General features: G+C 40.0%; 2 protein-coding genes across 5 annotated transcripts in view; both read left to right on the top strand.

Annotated features, from left to right (window-relative positions):
* The window catches only part of LOC144515728 (unconventional myosin-Ic-like), a 62,225-nt gene extending 56,574 nt beyond the window's left edge, over positions 1-5,651 (top strand). For all 4 annotated transcript variants that reach the window (XM_078246802.1, XM_078246804.1, XM_078246805.1 and 1 more), the window contains exons 24-32: positions 95-254; positions 2,007-2,090; positions 2,202-2,295; positions 2,399-2,454; positions 2,804-2,939; positions 3,031-3,101; positions 3,202-3,299; positions 3,870-3,969; positions 5,450-5,651. In XM_078246802.1, coding sequence (XP_078102928.1) covers positions 95-254; positions 2,007-2,090; positions 2,202-2,295; positions 2,399-2,454; positions 2,804-2,939; positions 3,031-3,101; positions 3,202-3,299; positions 3,870-3,969; positions 5,450-5,476 — 826 coding nt within the window. In that variant the 3' untranslated portion in view covers positions 5,477-5,651. The remainder of the gene's footprint in view (positions 1-94; positions 255-2,006; positions 2,091-2,201; positions 2,296-2,398; positions 2,455-2,803; positions 2,940-3,030; positions 3,102-3,201; positions 3,300-3,869; positions 3,970-5,449) is intronic.
* Positions 5,652-12,428: 6,777 nt separating this feature from the next.
* The window catches only part of LOC144515727 (large neutral amino acids transporter small subunit 4-like), a 28,892-nt gene continuing 19,318 nt past the window's right edge, over positions 12,429-22,002 (top strand). The window contains exons 1-2 of the mRNA XM_078246801.1: positions 12,429-12,597; positions 15,651-15,872. Of these exons, the coding sequence (XP_078102927.1) occupies positions 15,713-15,872 (160 nt within the window). The 5' untranslated portion in view covers positions 12,429-12,597; positions 15,651-15,712. The remainder of the gene's footprint in view (positions 12,598-15,650; positions 15,873-22,002) is intronic.

Genomic DNA, 22,002 nt, shown 5'->3' with positions numbered 1-22,002 from the left:
CTCAGTTGGTAGAGCAGGCACACATATATGGACCTTTTTAATTTCCTTTTCTTTTTTTTTCTTTTTTTTTTGTCTTTCCTTGTCCCACCCTCAGGTTCATCAAAGGCTTCATCTACCGCCACAGAGAGCGCTGTCCAGAGAACGAGTATTTCCTGGATTATGTGCGCTATTCCTTCCTCATGAAGCTGCACAGGAACCTGCCCAAGAACGTCCTGGACAAGAGCTGGCCGACACCTCCAGCTGCTCTCGCTGAGGTGAGACAATAAAACACACACACTCATATATACACACACACACACACACACACACACACACACACACACACACACACACACAGATGTAGGTCAGCGTGACTTGAGTGAGCTGTAAAAGGTTTATGTAAAAAAAGAAAAAAGGCCAATGTAGGATTCAACCACGTATTGTTGAAGACCTTTTGGGATGGTTATGGATCAAACCTGATACTTTGTTTTTATATTCAATATCATATTTTACATTTCTATGGCAAATAAAAACAGTTTCTTCCAGTGTTCAAATTTTGGAGACTAGGGGAAATCTTTTGACTACTGTGGGACACCATAATTCAGTGTTGCAATAAACATTGAATGAATGAAGAAATTAATTTCAGACATATCAAAAATAAACCAAACAAGTATCAAAGAAATATGCTAATAAGTCAAATAAGCAAAACATTCAATACACAAGTAACATTGGCCAACTTAGACATGTCTAAGTCATTAACCACATATTTGTATCTCATTTATATTTATCACATGTATCTTTTATATATATATATATATACACACACACACACACACACACACACACACACACACACACACTCACTCACTCACTCACTCACTCACTCACTCATAGGCCTGTCACAATAACAAATTTTGCTGAAATTAAATAACCAATCGTTGACCGACAAGCAGGTAACGGAGTCTCAGTTCACCGTCTGGGAGCCTCTGACACATTTTCCGCACTCCGTGTCCGCGGACAGCTGTAGGCTTGTACCGGTTAATGTTCTGTGTATTGTCAGGCACATGCAGCCACTTTCCTGAAACCGCTTGCGAGACTGACAAGTCCAAAGCAGCGTGTATGTCCAAGCCTGTCTCCACCTCCTCCTGCAGGTTGTGAACTGTGTGCTTTGGAATGAAAGGGAGAAAACGGGACGCAGAGTAACACGGCGGATATCGCTCATATACTTTTTTTTTTGTTGCTTTTTTGCAAAGTGCTGCGGGAAACCCTGCTCCAACAACTAGTGTTTTCTCTGTCTCGCTCACTCCGCCTGGAGTCCCGCCTCCCCACACAAAGACCATGCAACTGACAAGAGGGTTCACTTTTCGTTACGCTAAGGGACCGAGAGTGGTCATCCAGTCTCTTAGAGAGAGAGACAGAGAGAGAGAACAAACGAGCATGCAAATGGAAATTATCGCGCCCGGCCATTTTTTTTATCGTGCGATTAATTGACTGTCGCGACAGGCCTACACACGCATAATCATACACATACATCAAAGAACACATATAGCAATTATTAAGCCCTCCTTCTTTTCTATCTTTTTTTTAAAAATCATTGCTTTGTACCTTTTTTTGAATTGGATTATGTTTGGACATTGCTTAAGTTCTGTGCACAGACCATTCCACAACATTCCATCAATACTATGAAACCAATTATTATAGATTGATGTCAAATCTGATCAAAATGTCCCATTAGTATCAATTCATGTTATCATGCTCTTATTGAGAGCCAGTAGAGTAAAAGTATGTGATCATCATCATATCCATCATTTTAGATGTGGACTGTATTTTTAGATGTGTTTTTTCAAATATTATAGATGTATATACAAATACTGTCATTTTGTGAATTTTCTCCAAGAACGAGTGTTACATGGGGTATGCTTGCCACAGTGACATAGCCAGTATGTATTATGACTCCACATATAGAGGCACTACTGAAAACGGTTTTGTTTTTTTTAATCGTGAAAGCGTTCTGTCTGTGTCTTTAGGCTTCAGAGCATTTGCGTAAGCTGTGCATGCAGAACATGGTGTGGAGCTACTGCAAGAAGATCAGTCCTGAGTGGAAACACCAGGTGAATATTGTCCCATCACCAGCCAACACACACTCTCTGTAACCTCACTGTCAGGCCTCTTGTTTGCTGCTTCTTTCCTTTGCTTGACTGTTATCAAATCTCTTCAATTAGATGGAGCAGAAGATGATCGCCAGTGAGCTCTTTAAGGACAAGAAGGACAACTACCCACAGAGCGTGCCCAAACTGTTTGTCAGCACAAGACTCAGTACAACATTTTTCCTACTACAACAAATCAGTTTTGAAACTTGTACAGGCTTCATATTTCACACTGTGTAAAAGATTTCAGCAGCATGTCTCCTCTTGTTCAGATGGTGAGGACATTAACCCCAAGGTGGTGCAGGCTCTGGGCAGTGAGAAGATGAAGGTGAGTCGAGCAAATTCCCAAAGCAAAGGGCGCTTTAAAAGCTGGCTGAGTGCAGTGTTTTCCCTAGGTTTGTGGAAGACTTAGGTGCACGTGTGTGGCAGGGGGTTTAGGGGTCGGCCCTCAAAAAAATCTAATAATAAAGATAATCAATTAAAAACACGTAAAAAGCTTTAAGACAAAACTTGTCTTAACTGCAATCATTAGATCTGAGGAAAGTCATTTAGTTACATCCATTTGGCTGAGGTGGTGCCCAAAATAGCTTATGTGCCGCCCCCTAAGCCTTGTAATGTTAGGGAAAACCCTGGAGTGTAATCATCAAATGTTGTGACCGTCTTCCTTCTGTTCCCAGTATGCAGTGCCAGTCACCAAGTACGACCGAAAAGGCTACAAGGCTCGGCCCCGCCAGCTGCTGCTCACCGCCAACAGTGCCGTTATCATTGAGGAGACCAAACTCAAGCAGCGCATCGACTACGGAGCTCTGAAAGGTCAGAGGTCAACCGTGTCATTTGCGAAGGGGGTTGTTTCTTTTGGATGTGGACAGTGTTGGTATTCATTAAAACCGTCCATCTGCTGCAGGTATCTCAGTCAGCTCGCTCAGCGACGGCTTGTTCGTTCTGCATGTGTCCAGTGACGACAACAAACAGAAGGTGAAACCAAAAATATATAAATAATATAAATGAGCCAGATCTCACGTATGACTTAATTTAACGGTGGGTTTTCACTGTGTTTCTGATGGTTTCTTCACAGGGAGATGTTGTTCTGCAGAGCGACCATGTGATTGAGACCTTGACCAAGATTGCGATCTGTTCTGACAAAATAAACAACATCAACATCAACCAGGGCAGGTGAGCAGCAGAGCACTGATACAGTAACACTGTACACTTTAAGCAAAGCCTTAAGCGTGACTTATGGTTCTGCGTTAATTCGACACCGTGGCTACAAACGTAGGTACGTGGCGATACCGACCCCACGACGGACTCTCGCCGTAGCCTGACACGCACCTCTCGAAAAATGTAACTACACGTCGCGGCCACGCATGTCGCTCGGCCGTGGCTTGGTAGCGTTGAATTTCCCCCTACTCATGTCCAGGTTCTCCTTCTCCATAAACAACATGAAATCAAGGAGAGGGTTAACTTTTCCCGCTACAGATTTCCCACCTTGGTCAGATAGCACAGAGGAGACACTTTGTTTCTCTCACTATGCCTCTAGAGTCGGTACTCTCTCCGAAGCTAATCACTGTCACTCTCTCACTCGCTCTACCACACGCTCCCCACGAGATCGACGCGCACACCAACCGCTTTATCCTGTTTTTTTCTGTGCGTGTCTGTTCTTACATAATGCTGACAGCAGTATAACACAGTAAAACATCCACAGGTGGTAGAAACCTGTCTAACGTGCCTCTGTTTCTCCCCCAGTATAACGTTTACAGTGGGTCAGGGGAAAGAGGGGATCATAGACTTCACGCCCGGATCAGAACTACTGGTGGCCAAGGCTAAGAACGGACACTTGTCTGTGGTGAGTCTTCTCAATCTTCCTCACTCTCAGTCAGATGAAGGTTTTTTCTAAATTGAAAGCTGAAATGTAAATACCTTTTTGATTTTCTTTGATGTTATTCCATCCTAACTGACAGAACATCAGCGTTAAATTCAGTTTGAAAATGTTTATGCTGGTCACCATCAGTAAAGTATGGAGGAAAACATTGTTAGTTATTGTTTAATAAAAATGTAACAATCAAAACTCTAATCTGCTTCCTCAGGACTGTGTGGATGTGGTGTGCTCAGATTTGATTGACAGTTGCTCCCCAAACTGTCATCTGATTTTGATTCAGATGTTACTATATATTGATTGGGGCACAGAAATATGTGACATGCCCTTTTCCCAACTCAGTCCCACCCACTTTACACCACTGAGAGCTCAGATGAGACAAAATAATAAAGAAATCTCTCGTAAAATAACCAAAAGCTGTTCGATCTTTGGCAGAAAATATTGTACAAATATAAAACTGCACTGCTCACAGTAAGAAGCTGTTTGAGAAATTAGGTTTTCAGGGCCTTGTTGCACTGCCTCTGATGGCTAAATGCAATTAATCTACATTCAATGTCTTGTTTTATTGACAGAAATACTTCTGAAATTGAGTTAGGTGTCCATAGCAGCTTTAGCAAGTTTTAACAGTTTTGAAGGGCTGTAAGATTCTCCCACACCACACTGGGAATATTCCTTGAGCCAAAAAACATCTTAAGACCACCGATCAGACAGTGCAGCTTTTTGTAATTGTTTTGCTCGCTTCTTTTGCGTTGCTGAGCGCCTCATGTTTTTGTTTTTTTTAAAGTGTTCATATTATGCTTTTTGGCTTTTTCCCTTTCCTTTATTGTGTTATATATCTTTTTTTGTGCACGTTATAGGTTTACAAAATGAAAAAGCCCAAAGACCCCCCCCAAAGGGACTTACCATCTCCAACAGAAAACACTGTTCACAAACTGCTCCAAACAGCTCTGTTGTAGTCCAGCCTTTACTTATGCGATTGTGCGTCACTTTGTAACACACGTTATAATGCTCGCCTAGCTGCTAGCGTGGCACGCCCTCATACTCTGCTTCTGACTGGCTAGTAGTCCTTACCTAGCTACTGCGCATGTGCAGCTCCCAACAAAGATGGAACAGAAGTGAGATGTCTCACTCTGTAGCTAAAACAGAGAGCTCAACACACAGGGTGAAAAGAGGAGCTGCAACAATGTGCAGTACAAAAATATGGTGTTTTTTACTTTACGCACTTTAATGCCTTGAGTTTAAAAAAACTTGAACTAGCTAGCTCTGTCAGGGGTGGCACTTGCAAGTTAGAGCTGTCCAATAATGATTTTGTTCTAATGTAAGACACATCAGTGTTGTGTTATTTGGAATATAAGTGGATGTAGTGTGGTTACTTTCTGCCCTGAAAGTAGAAGTAACTCTGTTTAAATCTGATGTGATGTGATGTTTTTCTCCTCTGGATGTCTTCCAGACGGCTCCCAGACTGAACTCCAGATGATGGCCACTCTGACCACACACATACACCAGGACCTACATACTCCTGACCTCTCCCATCCTCCAATCACACGACCGCAGACCCCGCTCTGCCTAAGCCAATCAGATGCCAGCTGTCACTACACGGGTGGCATGTGCTTCCAATTTAAAAAAAAATAAATAAAAAAAATAAAATAAAATATCCAGCTAAACTAATTGATATATTTATGTTCATATATTATATTTTTGGGATTAATATGGTTGCTGTTTTAATATTCTGATTTTATATATGAGGCCAAGGAATAACAAATATTTTTGGTGCATTTTTCTTGCACCATGTGTGTTTATTGTGCTTTATTTGGGAACATGACCAAGAAAACAATGAGGGAAGAGACAGAATAAGAGACAACAACGAGAAGAAGGGGATTGTTGTTGATGAAAATCAGGGTTAGTTGTTGCCTGTTGCCTCTTTTTTTTCCTGTTTACTTTTTCGGCTCGACTTATTAGGCTTGATTGTCTTGCTGACACAACTTTCTCTAACTGGGGTGTATGGCTTGTTATTGAAGCATGAAGGTGTGTAGAACAAGGCTAACGTATGTAGGATAGCTGTTGTGAGGTTCAGGGATGAGGGAGAACTACTTTTCAATCAAATAGTGATGCTTTGGCACGCAGAGGCTGGTAGTGTCAGACTGTGGTTCACTAAATCAGAATTAATAGTTGGATGTACTACTGAATATATTTCACAAATCTATACATGCAGTGTTTGAATAAGAAGGTAGCTCGTCACGAGGGATTCACTACATAAGATAAACAGCACACAGTGTAAAAGCATGTGAGAAGTGGGTGAGAAAAGGCAAGAGAAAGGTGAAAAGAAAGCTGAAAGAACGGTTACTATTTGCCTTGATGCCAGGTTGCTTGTGCCTTTTCCTTTGACTAATTTATTCATAGTTGAGCTGTATATTGATGGATAACAACGCCAGAATGAGTCAAGTTAAGTGTAGATAGAAACCCGTCGTCCTCTGACTGAATATTGTTCAGCAGCAGCAGCAGCTGCCTGTGCAACTTCAAAAGCACATAACCTGCTTTGACTTGATGAAAGGCACCAGCATGTCTCTCTGTAGTTGGCTACATTTCCTCCATTCTTCCACCTCTACTCTCTGCTTTGCCTCTCCAGCCTCCTCCCTAACCTCCCTGCTGTCTGTCTTAGAGAACTGGGGCTCTGTTGGGCCTTGACTGAACTGGTCTAATGGCCACGTGTTTATTTTGTGTTGATATTCAATATCTCTCCATTTTTACATTTCTGTCTTTGAAACTGCATTTAGACCGAAATGTGTCACAATTTGAAGCCAAATCTGGGTTAAGCTGAAATACATGTGAAGGCCAAAAACAGTTGTTTAAGATTGAAGCCACTAATAGCTGTGTATAAGGTGTTTGACATGTTTAAACGTGACTCTTTTTTTTTTGAAAGACAATAGTTTGACATTTTGGGAAATGCGCTTAATCACTTTCTGGCTGAGAAGATTGATACCACTCTCTTGTCTATGTCAGTTAGCTTAATATGATGCTACTGCTTGCTATAGCAGAGAGACCGGAGAAGGAGGAAACAATAATAACTAACAGCTAACTTTTCTCTGTCTAATAATCATAAAATCTTCCTACCAGCTCCTTCAAAGCTCTTTAATTAACATGTTATATCTTGTTATTTAGTAAACTTTAGAGGCAGACTTATTATAAGTACATATGGACAGAGACAGGCTATCTGTTTCCCCCTGCTTCTAGTCTTTTTGCTAAAGCTAACCGGCTGAAAACAGAGCCAAGATGAGGTGCAGACGTCTAGTTTTCTCTCAGACCACTTGAATTATAGGTTATTATGGATTATTTTGCCCAACAACGGCAAAAAACAAATTGCCTACCACAGCTTTACTGATGTCTGTATGCGAACTATGAAGCTACAGCCAGGGGATTGCTAGCTTAGTGGGAGACAGCTAGCTTGGCTCTGTTCAAATGTAAACGGTCCACCTACAAAGGCTAGCTGTTTGCCCCTGTGTCCAGTCTTTATTCTGAGCTAAGGTAACCATCCCCTGGCTGTAGCTTCAAGTTTAACATATATATGAAAGTTGTATTGATCTTATCATTTAACTCTGCAAAAAAGCGCAAAAGTAAATTTCCCAAAATGTCACACTATCCCTGTAGTGCCAGAAAATGGAAGGTTCTTTTCAGAATTTTGCTCTTTTCAGGGTAGAAAACTTGTGAAATTTTAGTGCAACACTAAAAATCTTCATTTAATCCTGACAAGAGTAGAATATTTATGCATCCTTAGAAAAAAATATCAGTCCAGTTCAGATTAAGCGCTTCCTATAGAACAGTTCTACAATAAATATCTCTGTCAAACTCGGACTAAAGACTGGTCCTGACAACGTTGTCATTGAAAACTTTTGAGAAGAGTTCCAAAATGTTTCCACATTTTTTTTCTTTTTTTCTTTTTCTCGCGCAATGAACTTTTTCTCTGCATGGCTCTGGGTAGCGAGGCGGGTGCAATATGCCCAGGCAGGACTGTGCTACTAGCCAAAGACCCTCTTGATTTCTAGTGATTCTGTGTTGTATGATTTATATGATACGTCGGTTCTGAATGTTGTTTTTATCAGGAGGGAGCTCTATATGTACAGTTTGTGTTCTGTGTTATACATGAGAGATTCAACCCAAGTGAGGTTCAATGATGTGAAACATTTGGGGAGAAAAAAAGCTTTTACTATTGTTTGTTGACACAAACTTGTTCATGTGCCTTGTTCGATAGTAATACAACAGATTTGTGTAGAATTATGAGAAATATCTCCTTGCCAGAGTCGTTGGCCATTTCTAAAAGTTTCCCAGCAGCACCTAAAGGTTTCCTCTCTCTGTGTGTGTGTGTGTGTGTGTGTGTGTGTGTGTGTGTGTGTGTGTATGCTTTATTCAAACCAAATCCTAAGTTTGTATATTGATTTAAAGATGCACTCCTCTTATCAGTCCTGACTTACCGTATGCACAAAACCAATGTACAATTATACCAACACACTAAGATAAGATACTAAAGATTTGAAAAATAAATTTGAAAAGTAAAAACAAACTAATGAATGGCTGTTTTTTTCTTTCAAAAATACAAACTATTATTGGAAACCATCGAAGAGAACATTTGAGGCAGGTTATATTTCTTAAGGTGAGTTACTCCACTGTCAAACATGTATTTCTTTAATTATTTAAAGAATTCTTTATTGCTTTTATTCTTCATTTATTTCAACATGTATTTCCTTAAAGGAACTATGACATGCTAGCCTAGAAATCTAGATGCACCCTAGCAGCAGCAAATTTAATTTGCAGCCAGGGGGGTCTAGGCACTCTCCGTTGGCTTGCGAGCTGGAAAAACTAAACTCTGGTCAGGCCAATCACATCGTGTATAGAGTCGGTAGACGGGCTTATGGCTGCTGCTGGGAACAGCGGTCTTCTGGAAGACTTGGAGACTTGGATCTGTGTCCTTTCCCGTTGGTTGTCCTGCAGATAACACAAACAAACACCTGTCCATGTGCTGTTTGTATCGCATAAGAAAACAGCAGCAAATCTTTTGTTATTGTGGCCTCCATGTTTTCACACACCTGATGCTCTAGGCTACAGCCAACAGTTGGTGGCAGTCATGCAACAAGTTGTTATGCCAAATGCCAATATAACGGAAGAAGAAGAAGCATCCCGACCGTGTGAACGCTGGCAGTCGGAAAAACAACGTAATCACAGGGGTGGTCCCTGTTATTCCCAGGTGGCATGAACGCAGCATTTATCCCAGCAATGTACATCTGTTGAGCCAGAATAGTGTCATGTCATCCCTGCTAATGCATTTGTATTGCCATTTTCAGAAATGAGTTCTCAAGGCGCAGTTCAGCAACAATAACACATCTAATATTGCAACATGCAAATGAGGTCAGTCCTTGAGATGAATACTGTAAAGAAAGGGAATAAAAAAATAAATTAAAAAAAAACAGTCAAAAGGTCATTCGGTCACATACCCTGTAGACGTTAAATAAATCATTGTTCACCAGACATTGAAAGAATGCTAGATTTCATTATCCCTACTTTTGAGTCCCTTGACTTTTGTAAGAGAAATGTTAACACTCCCTTCATAAAGAGGCTCCGTCTTAGTGGCCTCCTGACCCACTGGGTCCCTGGGTGGTCCTGTATTTTAATCCATCAACAGTGGTGGAATGTAATTTAGTACATTTACTTTAGTAGCGCTACTAAAGTGTTTGTTTGAGGTGTTTGTACTTGAATGTTTTATTCAACTATACTTCTACTCCACTCCATCTATTTGATAGTGTGTAACTTTGAAGATTATAGCCTATAATATGATGCATTGTTATCGATTAAACAAATAGAGGAGGTAAAACTAGTTTGACTTGCTAAAATGCTTTATACGCTAAATAATAATTCACGGATATAACACTAAAGGGGCCCATTCTACATTAGTACTTTTACTTTTGAGATGTTAAGTACATTTTGCTGATACTACCATACCTTTACTTGAAGTTGCTATAATCATAATTTTTTTTTATAATAACAATATATCAAATGATAATGTGAAAGAGCTCCTAGGGATGAACCTACAGAGAATTATCACTTAAATTAGAGTTTAAAAGTGAGTTTCAGCTCATCTGTTAACTTTACTGTTTTGAGTCACTCTCACCACTCTCATAGCGTCGTGTCACATTAACTTCCACTGCTCGCTTTTAATGCAAAGTGTGCAACTGTTCGTTTTTGCAAATGACAGTGATTCATTGCATGGTTTCAGTTAAGAGCAGAAGTTCATAAATGTATATTTTTAGACTATCATTCAGTCTATCCGCTATTATCTGCCACACGTTTTCTCGCGTTTTTTATTTTTTATTTTTTTATAGAGGACAAGTTTCCTTCTCTACATATTGTATATATGGACATAGAAAAGAAAGACACTGATGAAATTGGACTCTAAAATCTAGAAACTATAAAGATAATTAAGTGATAAAGCCCATGCACACTGTAAACATGAATGGAACAGAGTATATTCATCAGTTATTTCCACCCCCCCCAGCAAAATATAAGGTCAAAAACCATTGGGGTGTCCTCCCCCTGTTGTTACATGAATGTACAGTAGCCTACATCACTAGATAGTTACTGGTCCAGTGAACTAAGACTATAATTTGGGAGGATTGTACAATTAGGATATGTTCTTTAAATTGTACAATCCTCCCAAATTATAGTCCCAGTTTACTGGACAACACAATTTGTGTGCTAAGAATGCCAAATACAATGCACATGGAAGCTGAACAAACATGATCGTTATTGTTAAAGAATAAAAAAAATAAAAAAATTAATCAACTAAAATAATTCAAGGTGCATTGGTCAACTATAGAAATGTACAGCATTGTATGTGTTGCCCTTAGTAACAGACTTCATTTAAAACACATTTGAAATTGTATCAGCCTTTTCTAATTATCTCAACAACTGCAGTAATATATTCATCAAACTTCTAACAACAATATGAACAGCAGTCTTCATACAGCAATATAACAGTAACAATGACTGTCACATGAATAATTATTAAAAAAAAATAATGGTCACAACTTTAAATAATAACAGTACTTAAAGGAACAGCAATATGCACCTGTTGTATTTTAATCCAGGCTGATAACAATAGGGTAAAACCACTGCTGGGTGATCAGAAAAGACTCCAGGATTAAATAACTCCTGGCTGTTAGCCTGCTCGGGAGCAGGCTAGCTGCACAGAATAAATCTCCATGGTGACTTATGTGCCTCCACTTTCGTGAAACCGAGTCAAGGCTTAAATCATCCAGGATAACTGATAAATCCCGGCTTTATCCCATATCTTGGTTTTGTGAAAAAGGGCCCCGGGTCACCAGAATTATGACTCTAAATAAATGATAATGTTGCTCCCTACATGATGGATGTGGAAGTAACTTTTTGCCAACAAGTTCAGCATGTCAATGTTCACAACTTGTTAATGCTACCTCAGTTATTGCAGGTTAAAGGGGTTTAATGCAAGCCGTTTACTATATAACAGTGTAACTTCACATTGTAGTATTACTACAAGTATTACTTCTTCCACCACTGCCCATCAGTGACAGAGTCAGGTATACAGTATGAAGCCTGGTTTGAAGCAGCCACTAGGTGTCGCCCTCTGTGTGAATTTCTCACTCAGTGGTTTTTGGTTTTGGCTTTCTCCTTGACCATGTGAACCCTCCTCTCCTATTGGCCTATTTCTAGGAATTGCAGGTTTGGCATGAAGTTGAAAGTAAACATCAACCTCACATGTTATGGAATGATTTATAGCCTGCATATATATGCTGTAGGGGCTGCAGCAGTATTTTTGGAAGCCCTATAGACATTTGATACACACAGAAAAGAAGTAGCCTAGTAGGGATTCACTGTGCAATTATCAAATCAAAACCAACAGCTAGGACTTTCTCAGAATGGGACCATTTAAGCACAGAACATATTCCCAAAATCGTTCTGTTGCAGCAAAAATGTTTTATTATTGTACAAGCCTAAATAATAATTTTGTTGCAGGGTACTAATAACCAATTTAGGTGTAGGCCTATTCGATGTTAATTATGCTACATTGAAGCTAACATTTTCCTTCTGCCAAAGTTTTAGTGATGTTATTGGCTTGTAGTTCAGTTGTTATAATGGCTATATGATACAATCTGTATTGGCATATTAACGTCATTGTTTTTGTTTCAAAATAAAAGCTATCTTGTGTCCCATAATTACCATCTGTTTAGGCTGTATCCACACAAACCTAAGCGAACTGTTTTCCCAACATTTTGTTAGTGTTGCGAAACAACACACGTGTAATCTTGCCGCGCTGTGATTGGCTCAGGGTGGTCTCTAGCTCAGCCACTGGCCAATAGGCAGGCGGTGTTGTTTGTGCACGGCTCCTGCGCTGCTATAAAGCAGCAGCAATGAGGGATGAGAGAAGAAATAGTGATTCAAAGAAGATCCATCAGACACGTCCTACATGTGAATTTCCACCGCTGCTCTGTGTGTGTTTGTCATCGAGGGACATTTTTACCTGCAGAGGCATATTTGACTGAGCGGCTCTATTGTCCCTGAAAGCCACAGACTCCGGTAGGTCCGCACCATGGATGCTCCACACCGGAGCTCTGACACACTGCACTGAAGGGGAGGCTGACTCATTTGCCGTAGTTCATCACCATCTCACTATGACACAGTCTATCCCAGGCGTCATTCTGCAGCAAAGTGTTCTCCTTCACTTTGAGCATTTTTCTCTCTGTGTTGTCCTTTGTTTAATGGATGCAGAGAGGAAACTGAAGCGGCAACAGCCTGCTGCACTGTTAACAACTTTATCAGTGTATTTATCGACCGAGTCAGTTTCTCTTACTCTGATAATTGTTTTAATTGTGTACATTTACTGCAAGACGTGCACAGATTATTAGATCAGATTAAGATGAATTGTTACAGTTGTTTCTTTCAGTTATCATCGGGGCCGATCACTTCTTCCGTTTCCCCTTATTTTGCCGGGCACGGTGACGACAGTCGAGCGTATTCAGCGCTGCATGGAAGTTATGATTTCATTTCTCAAAGAAAAACGTCTTGATCTCACACAGCAGTTATAAGGCAGCAGAATAACAGCTGAGGCTCTCGTATCTGGAAGCTTTTTTTGTTGCCAGTTGGCTTCTACTTTACTGTCTTTGTTTCAGCAGCACGATGGTATTTCTCCGTACTGTTGTTGATGCTGAACAGCTGAGCGCCTCTCGGTAGACGAGCGTCTAGTCACTAAGAAACAAGCCGTATAATTCCGGAAAAGTGCAGATGTTGTCTTCAAAATAAAAGCATAAAAACACATTCAGAAATTGCAGCACAACATTCAGTTGCTTAAAGTATTCAGGACTTTAGTTGGGTGCCAGTGCATTCAAATAGCCTAATGGCTAACGTAGCCTACTGCATCAATTACGCTCAAATACATTAATTTTTCATTTTAATCAAAATTTCATTTTTATTAATAGGCTATAGACGAAGCCTATCATCTTATGGCCTAATATTATTGTAGTTGGAATTACACGTTTCTGTATGCATATATTTGTGTATTTTTTTTTCTTGATTATAATGATAAAAACAAAAAAGTCGATGTAAGCTTATATTTTGCTATTGCCTTTTTTCATCACTTACAACACCTTGTAAAGTAGCAACATTTATACAACTTTTATTTTGTGACTAGCAACCGGAACACCGATGTTTTGTTCTGGCTAACTTGACTCTGTGCAGGAGGGGACTGGGGATGCAGATTGAGGCTGGTAGGGGGGGGTGTTGTGCGGATGATTTCAGTCCAGTTCAGACCAGTTCCAGTGCTACTCTTCATTCATTGCCATATACTTTATCTTATTGTTCTCGGTGCATATGATCTGCGATTCAACTGATATAAAAACACACCAAATCTAGTACATCCTAGTCTGCACTGTGTGTCATGTCATCTTTATCTTTTTCATGGTCATCAGTGCTGGGGGCGATGAGTGACCAAGTTTGTCTTCAGACAAAAACAGTAGCCTATGTCATACAGAATAAGAGGACAGTGTTAAGTAATCATTTTTGCAACAGTTATTAGCCTTATAGGCTATAATATAACACACTGGAATACAATGAAAAACGCCTGCGAATGCAATTCATTTCTATTAGGGTCATGTTTGACCCCTGTAAAATCTGAAAGAGCATCACAGTTCTCACATGACACAATAATTTAGCACATTATTTCCTCACTTGTTCTCAATAAGTTATTTAATTTGTTAGTCATTTTTGCAGTAAAGTAAGTAATAAGATATTCGGAAATTATTGAAATCAGACTACATTTTTATTTAACTAAATATGTATCAGTTTATCCTAATTACTGATGCAGTTCCTCACTGTGTAAGTAGTAACAGTGTTTCGGAGCAGATATGCATTTAGCGCGAGCTCTGACAGCTAAATAACACAATCTCGCGCCGCACTGGTTCGAACCGGCTGGAGCTCGCGCTGCATTCGCGTGCAGTGGAGTTTTCTGCACTTGTTTCTACCAAATTAGCTTTATTACACTCGAACATTGACTGTACAATTATGTTTTATAGTCTATGTAATCGACAGGCATCCACGTTAACAGTGAAACGTTTTCGTTTATGTTTCCATACAAACTAAGCAGATAGTTAAACTGTCGAGATATTTTAACAACCAAATGGCTACAGGTAAGCTATTTTTTTTAATCTGATTTGTTGATATCGAAATTTAGAAAGCTGGAGTTCATGTATTTGGAAATTTGGTTCTAGCATCAAACTCAGAATCTCTACATATCATTTGTAATGCAAAAGCCCAGCAGAAACTAAATTTTCTGACAATAAAGACCCATCAACAGGATTCTCCCACAAAGGATGAATGCAACATCAAGTGTAGCTGCTGCACGAGCTATGTCACTAGCAGCCAATAGCAAAAGAGCGGATAAACCGTCAAGCCAATCACATATTTCAGGGGGTGGGATTTTTTTTATATTTATAACCTCAAAGGTCCCAGCTGTTTTCTGGTTCTGGGTGTCTTCCTCTAGATCACCACAATCATAATTGCATCATCATCATCATCATCAAGCAAGAACAAAGAAATGTATATGTTCCAGGCCCAGAGAGTCATCCAGAACACTTTATTGTGAAACTGAGCACCTACTCAGAAACAGCAGAATTAGCCAAGTATATGTGCACAGGTACAAGGAATTTTTCTCTGGTTTAAAGTTGCTTTCAACATACTCGCACACAGTTCCAAGAAACATGTTCAGGAAGAAAAATAGAAATAGACATACAGCTTAAAACAAGAACAACAACGCTGAACAAAGACTATTATGTAGCCTACATTGAATTAGGTGCATGTATGAATAGAAAAAAGAAACAATGAACAACATACTATTAACAATTCAAGTGTTTCTGTCAATTGTGGTGCAGAGTGCTGGAAACAACAGACCATTTGTTTAAAACGTGATCATTTTCGGTAATAGCCCAAGTTCCCAGTGAGGAACAACATAAGTAATGCAGCATCATCCTCACACATTATCTGGCATCACTTTTTTTTTTTGTCTTTTTGAAAATCTAACCCCAGAAGAACCCCAGAATCATCTTCTCATCACTATCCCTCCTGTCTTATTCTTCCAGGCTCCAGCAGCCTCCCTCACTTCCAGTCAGGCCAGTGAAGTGCTACCTCCAACCCAGCCGAGATGGCTCCCTCCCTGGCCACAGCGTTCTCTCGCCGCTGGTGGATGGCGGTGACAGCGGTCATTGAAAACCTGCTTTTCTCTGCTGTGCTGCTGGGCTGGGGATCCCTGCTCATCATGCTCAAGTCGGAGGGCTTCTACTCCTACCTGTGCAAAGGACCTGGTGAGTCAGCTTTATATGGTTATTGTGTTTAACAGAAGGAGCGGGAGGTTACAGGTGGATTTCAGGAGTTTTTAGATGAGGGCTTAACATCAATTTTTGAGGTACTTGTACTGTTGTATGCAACTTTATGAATCTACTCCACTACATTTATTTGCTATAGTTACTGATATGAAAATTTGCCACTTTCACTACTACTACTGCTGCTGCTACAAACATGGACACATATGTCATGCAAAGAAGCTACATATAGCTCATCTCAAGAGCTAACAGTCCGGTTTGCTTCCTGCAATTTACACAAGCATCCCCATTCTGGGATTTTTGGATTTAAATCAGAGTTTGAATGGGATGCTAATGGGACAATCTTGCATGACGACGCCCTGAGTATCTTTTCTGTGTACCCAAAAGCTTTCAACACTGTTTGCGTCAGAGTGAAACCCCATTCTGGGGTACTTTTCGCTGAGTGGGTGTGGTTGAGTTATGGAGATTTAAGGACATGCAAATACACATACAATAGGCTTTTTCCGGAAGTGCTTAGGTTTCACCTTAAAAACGGCCTCTCCATATTGTCCAGTTCTCATTTGTATTTTGCAAGTGTTATTTCCTCAAAGCAGCCTTGGAGAGAAGCAGCTACCTGCATACACACAATATTCTTATCAATCCAACGGTTGGGATTTCCTCATGGAAGACAAGTTGATATGCCAGCAGCAAGCCGGCTCCAAACAACCCTCAAAAGCAGCTATGAAGTGCTCTGGCACAACAAACCGTCAGACAGACAGTTATTTTATTGTGCCCTTAGTTCTCCATGATCAAAGGTGATGCAGGGAGCGGCTGCACTCAGCCAGTCATTCGGTTGTTTCTTTACGATACAAAATTTCTTATGCTTGAAAGATCAAATCAGATTATGACTTTGTTTCCTTTTAGCCGGTAAATTATAGCCACTCATCAGTCAGATTAAACATAACAACATACGTAACAACAGTTCATAATCATATTCATCATCAGTGGCGTTTTGAATCTCCATTGCCAGGCAGCTGAACGATGTGTGAATGAGACCATTCATCCCTTCATTCCCCACAGTGGTTATCACACAGGCAGTTTTCTGACTTTGTCTCTTCGATCCTCTGATTGTGTCTCTGTCTGTGTGTTTCTTCTCTTTGTATCTTACAAAGGAGGAGTGTTGAAAGCCTTGCAGGGTTAATTTGTGCCTATGAAGCCTTTTTAATGGTTTTATCACATTCACTCACATTGTCTGAGAGCACTGTCATTGTCACTGTAGTTTTCCACGCTAGGTCTGTATTAACTGTGTTAACTGCTCTTAGATAACTCTCATTTCTATAAGTGGATACAGCATGTGTCATCTACCGCGAATAAAAGCTGATTATGCATTGGCATTTTATTATAGCCTGTTTATCTGATTGGATTAGGTTTAGGTGTCTCGTGCCATTGACTCAGCTTCTTTCACAGTGACCTGACCCATGTCCCATCACTACAGGTCTCCACTCTCTCGCCCCAGCTCTCTGACCTGCTAAGTGGTGATAAATCAGCAGTTTTTGGTGTTTACTTGTGGGACCGAGAAGTTTGAAATCAGGTCAAGAAGGTGCAACATACGCTGTTTTTGTTTATGTCTTCACTCACATCATCACTCACATCATCAGTCATTGTGTTTCTCTGTCCTCAGTGCAAAATATGTGCAAACATGTAGCATTGCTCTACTTCTAGTGTGCAATGGAGCTTTCTGCATTCATCATTAGGCTGAAATGCCATTGGGAAATGTTTTTTTTTTGCTTTGTGGTGAACTTGGCCAAAAGTTGAGCCATGGTAATTTTGTTTTGAAGCCTTTTCAGCCTGAATTTAATCTGATTTAAAATCAGATTAAATGAAAGTTCACTTTAAAAAAAAAAAATAAAAAAATATATATATATATATATATATTTTGATACAATACCCACATGCCCATGTGAACAATTAAACAGTTTTTGGTGGCTGTAATCAAACCTCTCTATACTGGCCGACAAGAGATACCATCCTAAAGCGATTCTAATGTACTGTAGGTGTTGGGGGACAAATCCACAGTTTGGTTCTTTGTAAAAATGCATTGTAAAGTTCAGTTGAAGCTCATATGAGGCTTCAACAGTCATAGTTTCAAAATGAATAGGGATCTTACAGTTTTCACTGTAAAATGCCCTCTTTGTGTTTCCCAGGACACAGCTTTCTTGCTGTGCTCTGGTGGAGGGATAGTAACACAAAAGGGAATTTTTAACATTTTTTACATTCTACATTTGTTGTTGCCTCATATTATCTTCAGCTAAATTGAAACTTTTTTTTGCACAAAACAAGGACTGTAGATGTTGTCTCTGATCTCATACATTTGATTCGCATGAGGAAGAGATTTCCTCTCGGCCTCTATTGACAAGAGGAACAAATACAGCAACTGTTTCAATGTACATGCGGCATGTGGGTGTTGTTTCTGGGACAGACTTTTTCAAGAGTTTTGTCAGCTTACACTTTTCTATCTAGATTACCCTGACATTGTTACCTTATTTACTATTCGCTGTTCGCTGAAGACTAAATAATGTGTCAGTTGAAACAATATGGGACATGATGCAGGTCAGGCACAATGCATGCTGGTATTTTGTGACGGTTAGTGAGCCTAATTTATTTACTACTTTTAATGCATTGTTGGATGTGGGTCCTCTACATGGTGTCTTACAGCACCACCACAGGGAAGACAATTTGTGAATGATTAATCTGTTCTGTAATCTGTAATTCCGCATGACAGTAAACAGATTGTTGACAAATTAAAAGAAAAACTGACATAAAGGGTCCTAACAGGGTGTTTTTCCACTACAAGCCTCTGGGAGAGCTTCAAATCTCCTTGGCATTACACTCTAACATTGTTGGCCTAATGATGGACAGTTTGATGACATCACATGAGGCAGACTTCACACAGCGCTCTCTTGAGCCACAAAAGGTTTATACAACTTTTTTTCACAAATGCTGTAGCACTCCTCAACACAGACATTAATGTGTAAAATTGGTGGAATTCCTCTTTAACAGCTGTTAACAGAGTCGGAGGCCGAGCTGGCTAGACAACATTTGTTCTGCTTTTTGTAAAGGCAGGAAACATGGCCCCAGAATGTGTTTCATCAAGTGTCATGTCGCCTACCGCAGCAGCATGTCTGATGACTTAGACAGGAGAGCCACAGCAGTGAAGGACCAGGCAAACACAAAGAGACCTTATATATCAAGTCAAAATATGAATTAATCTTGTGTGCAAATGTTATCCTGCACACACCCTGTTTGAATTAGCTGTAGCCTATGTTTAACAACAGCATGTATATGTCTGAAAAATCAAACCGTACACTGTGGCTTTGTTTTAAAGAACACATTCTGTGTCAGTAAAACTCTGCTCTCCCATAGTTAGGTAGTGGTTGCTCTGCTGGCGTGAAGTGTGTGTGTGTGTGTGTGTGTGTGTGTGTGTGTGTGTGTGTGTGAGTGTGTGTTTGTCACACAGCAGAAATGAAACATGTAAATTCCTGCGTCCTGAGTCTCTCATCTCTCGCCTCCCTTTATCTCGCTTTGTGTCTCATGACGGGGTCTGTCAGCACGGTTCTTTCACTCCGATTGTTGGTTGTTTCTGCGAGATAAAATGTGTGTGACCCTCTTTGCGCTGTCCCTATAAAAGCTTGTTTCTGTTTAAACAGAATGTACTTCATTCTCAAAAAGAAACAGTGAAGGATTTGAATAGTTTGCCTTCTCATCTTCTTAAATGATCTGTGTGTATCCACTTGTGTGTTTCATGTTGCCATGGGGCTGTTAAATATTTATTATTGGACCTTATAACCAACCAACCGTCACTTGACCCCATCACCTTTACATAATAAGGACTGTGTCTTTATACTGTATGAGCAGTTGACTGCCTCTGACTGCTAATTGTTTGATGACATGGATACTATTAAATGGATGAGGTTTGTGTATTGTAGGATCTGTCAGCATTATTCCTCCTCCTTATATCCTCTGTTATTACTTTAATATCAGTGCATTGTTTTAATATGCTATGACAATCAGGTTGAGTTGTGTATCTTGGTGCTATTTACAGGTGAATAAAGTCTAGTATCTAGTCTAGTAGTCTAGGCTCCTAGTAGTTATTAAACTAACTGACTCAGAGGAGTCTATATAAAGTCTACAGATAGCTGTATGTATAAGGGAAGCTTATAGGATAGAAGGGAGTGGCATAAAAAAGTAAACAGGAATTTGGTGAAACACACAAATGAAAAAGCCCTAAGGGCGTTGGCATGAACGAGAACAAGATAGCAGGTACAAAGTGTTACTCCTCAGAAATAACCTTTCACAGAAGATCAAGTCAGCCTTTATACCCTTGAGTGTATTTGCCAGTGTGTGTTTGTGTGTGTGTGTGCGTGCGTGTCAGGGCTCTTCCCATATTGACTCGGTTTTGCTGCGGCCATTTGATTAGTCAGCAGCCGAGGCTGCTGGGGGACAGATGCTGCTATCTTCTGTTAGTTAAACAGTCAGCACTTAATGTTCCAATACATCTAAAATACCAGCCTGAGAGGGTAGAGCAAACAATTTCCATATTGACAGATAATCACAGAGTGCTTTTGAAGCCCATATTTTTCAGGTTTTAAGCTGCTCTAGATCATCTGTCGTTGTTCCACCACTGAAATTGTGTACAGACATTTATAATGTTTCCAGTGTAATATGTCCACATCTGCTAGATGAGTTGGTACAACATTTTGTTAGTTAGTTGTTGTTGACTTTGTTGATTCGGTTTAGTTTGGTTGACATTAATGGAGTGTAACATCTCCACAACTATTGCATGGATTCCATTGAATGTGAGACAGATATCCATGCTGCCATACAGATGAATTGTAATAACTTCAATGATCTTCCCTTCTAACTTTTCCTTAACTTTTCATCTAGCACCATTATCAGGTGTACCTGTAAAATCTAAAGTCAGCCCCATCAGCCTCAGCTGAATTTTTGTCTGTTAACACACAAAACTAAGATGGCGAATGTGGTACACATCATACCTGCTAAGCATCAGCATGTTAGCGTTTCATGATGCAGCTGTCAGCATTTAGCTCATAGCTATAGGTAGGCAATTTGTTAATTTTTAACAGGGGAGATGGGGTTTCATTTTGTTCACCCGCGACTAGCAAACCCGCCCCATGAACGACTCTTTTGGATCTGCATTTTCAGCTATATAGTTTAGAGAATATTATAGATCCAAGATGAAACTGACAGAAGGGCGGGGCTCAGAGAAAAAGTGGCAATTACAAATCTGTCTGCCACTTCAGCACCACAGATAGCTCCATGGATTAATCAATACACAGTTAAGTTACTGATATTACAGAGTCATGGCCGGGGCCATAGATTCTAACTTGCACAAACCTCAGTCAAATAAAGAATCAATGAGTCAGACTAACATGTTTAGGAACTGCTAGCATTACTGTAGTCTTGTTTGACCTTGCATTTGATCATTGTTTTTGTGGGAAAATGTCCCATTAGGTTGGAGAATAAAATCCAAACTTTTAGGGACACTAAAATTCTCGACTTAAAACTAAGTCAATTACCACAACTACTAGTGCAACTACTAATACTACTGATCATTATGAATTCAATATTAACTTGTTGCATGAAAATCCATTCAGGTGAATGTTTTTCCCCATAGACCGCTTTGTGTACTTGAATACAATGCATCCCAGTAGAGGTGAATTACTTTTAATGAAAGCCTACAGATCAAAATAGCTCTGCGTCCTCTTGTTCTATCCAACTAGTCCTTTTTGTAGCTGCTAGTTTTGAAATGCTCTAGAGCTCAAGTATCCCCATAGCTCTCAGTGAATGTATGTACCAGCATTAAAACAACACTACAGTCATCAGATGTTCATTAGGCCACTTTACCTTTCACCTACATATATCCTCACAAGGCACGGGCCAAGTTTGTGCACCAGGATGCATTTAATATGAGATTATAGCTTCCTGTTGTTCCTCCAAATTCCCCCCCTTAGCCCAGAGACCAGCTTCAAGACTTGCTCTATCCCTTGCTCCTTTTACGTAAAGCATGCTCAACAGGGCAGAATTTAACATCACACACCCCTTTAAGAACATA

This window comes from Sander vitreus, chromosome 3 (genome assembly GCF_031162955.1).
Source record: "Sander vitreus isolate 19-12246 chromosome 3, sanVit1, whole genome shotgun sequence".
Lineage (NCBI taxonomy): Eukaryota > Metazoa > Chordata > Actinopteri > Perciformes > Percidae > Sander > Sander vitreus.
Note: the sequence above shows the minus strand (reverse complement) of the source record. Positions and strands in the feature narration are given on the sequence as shown.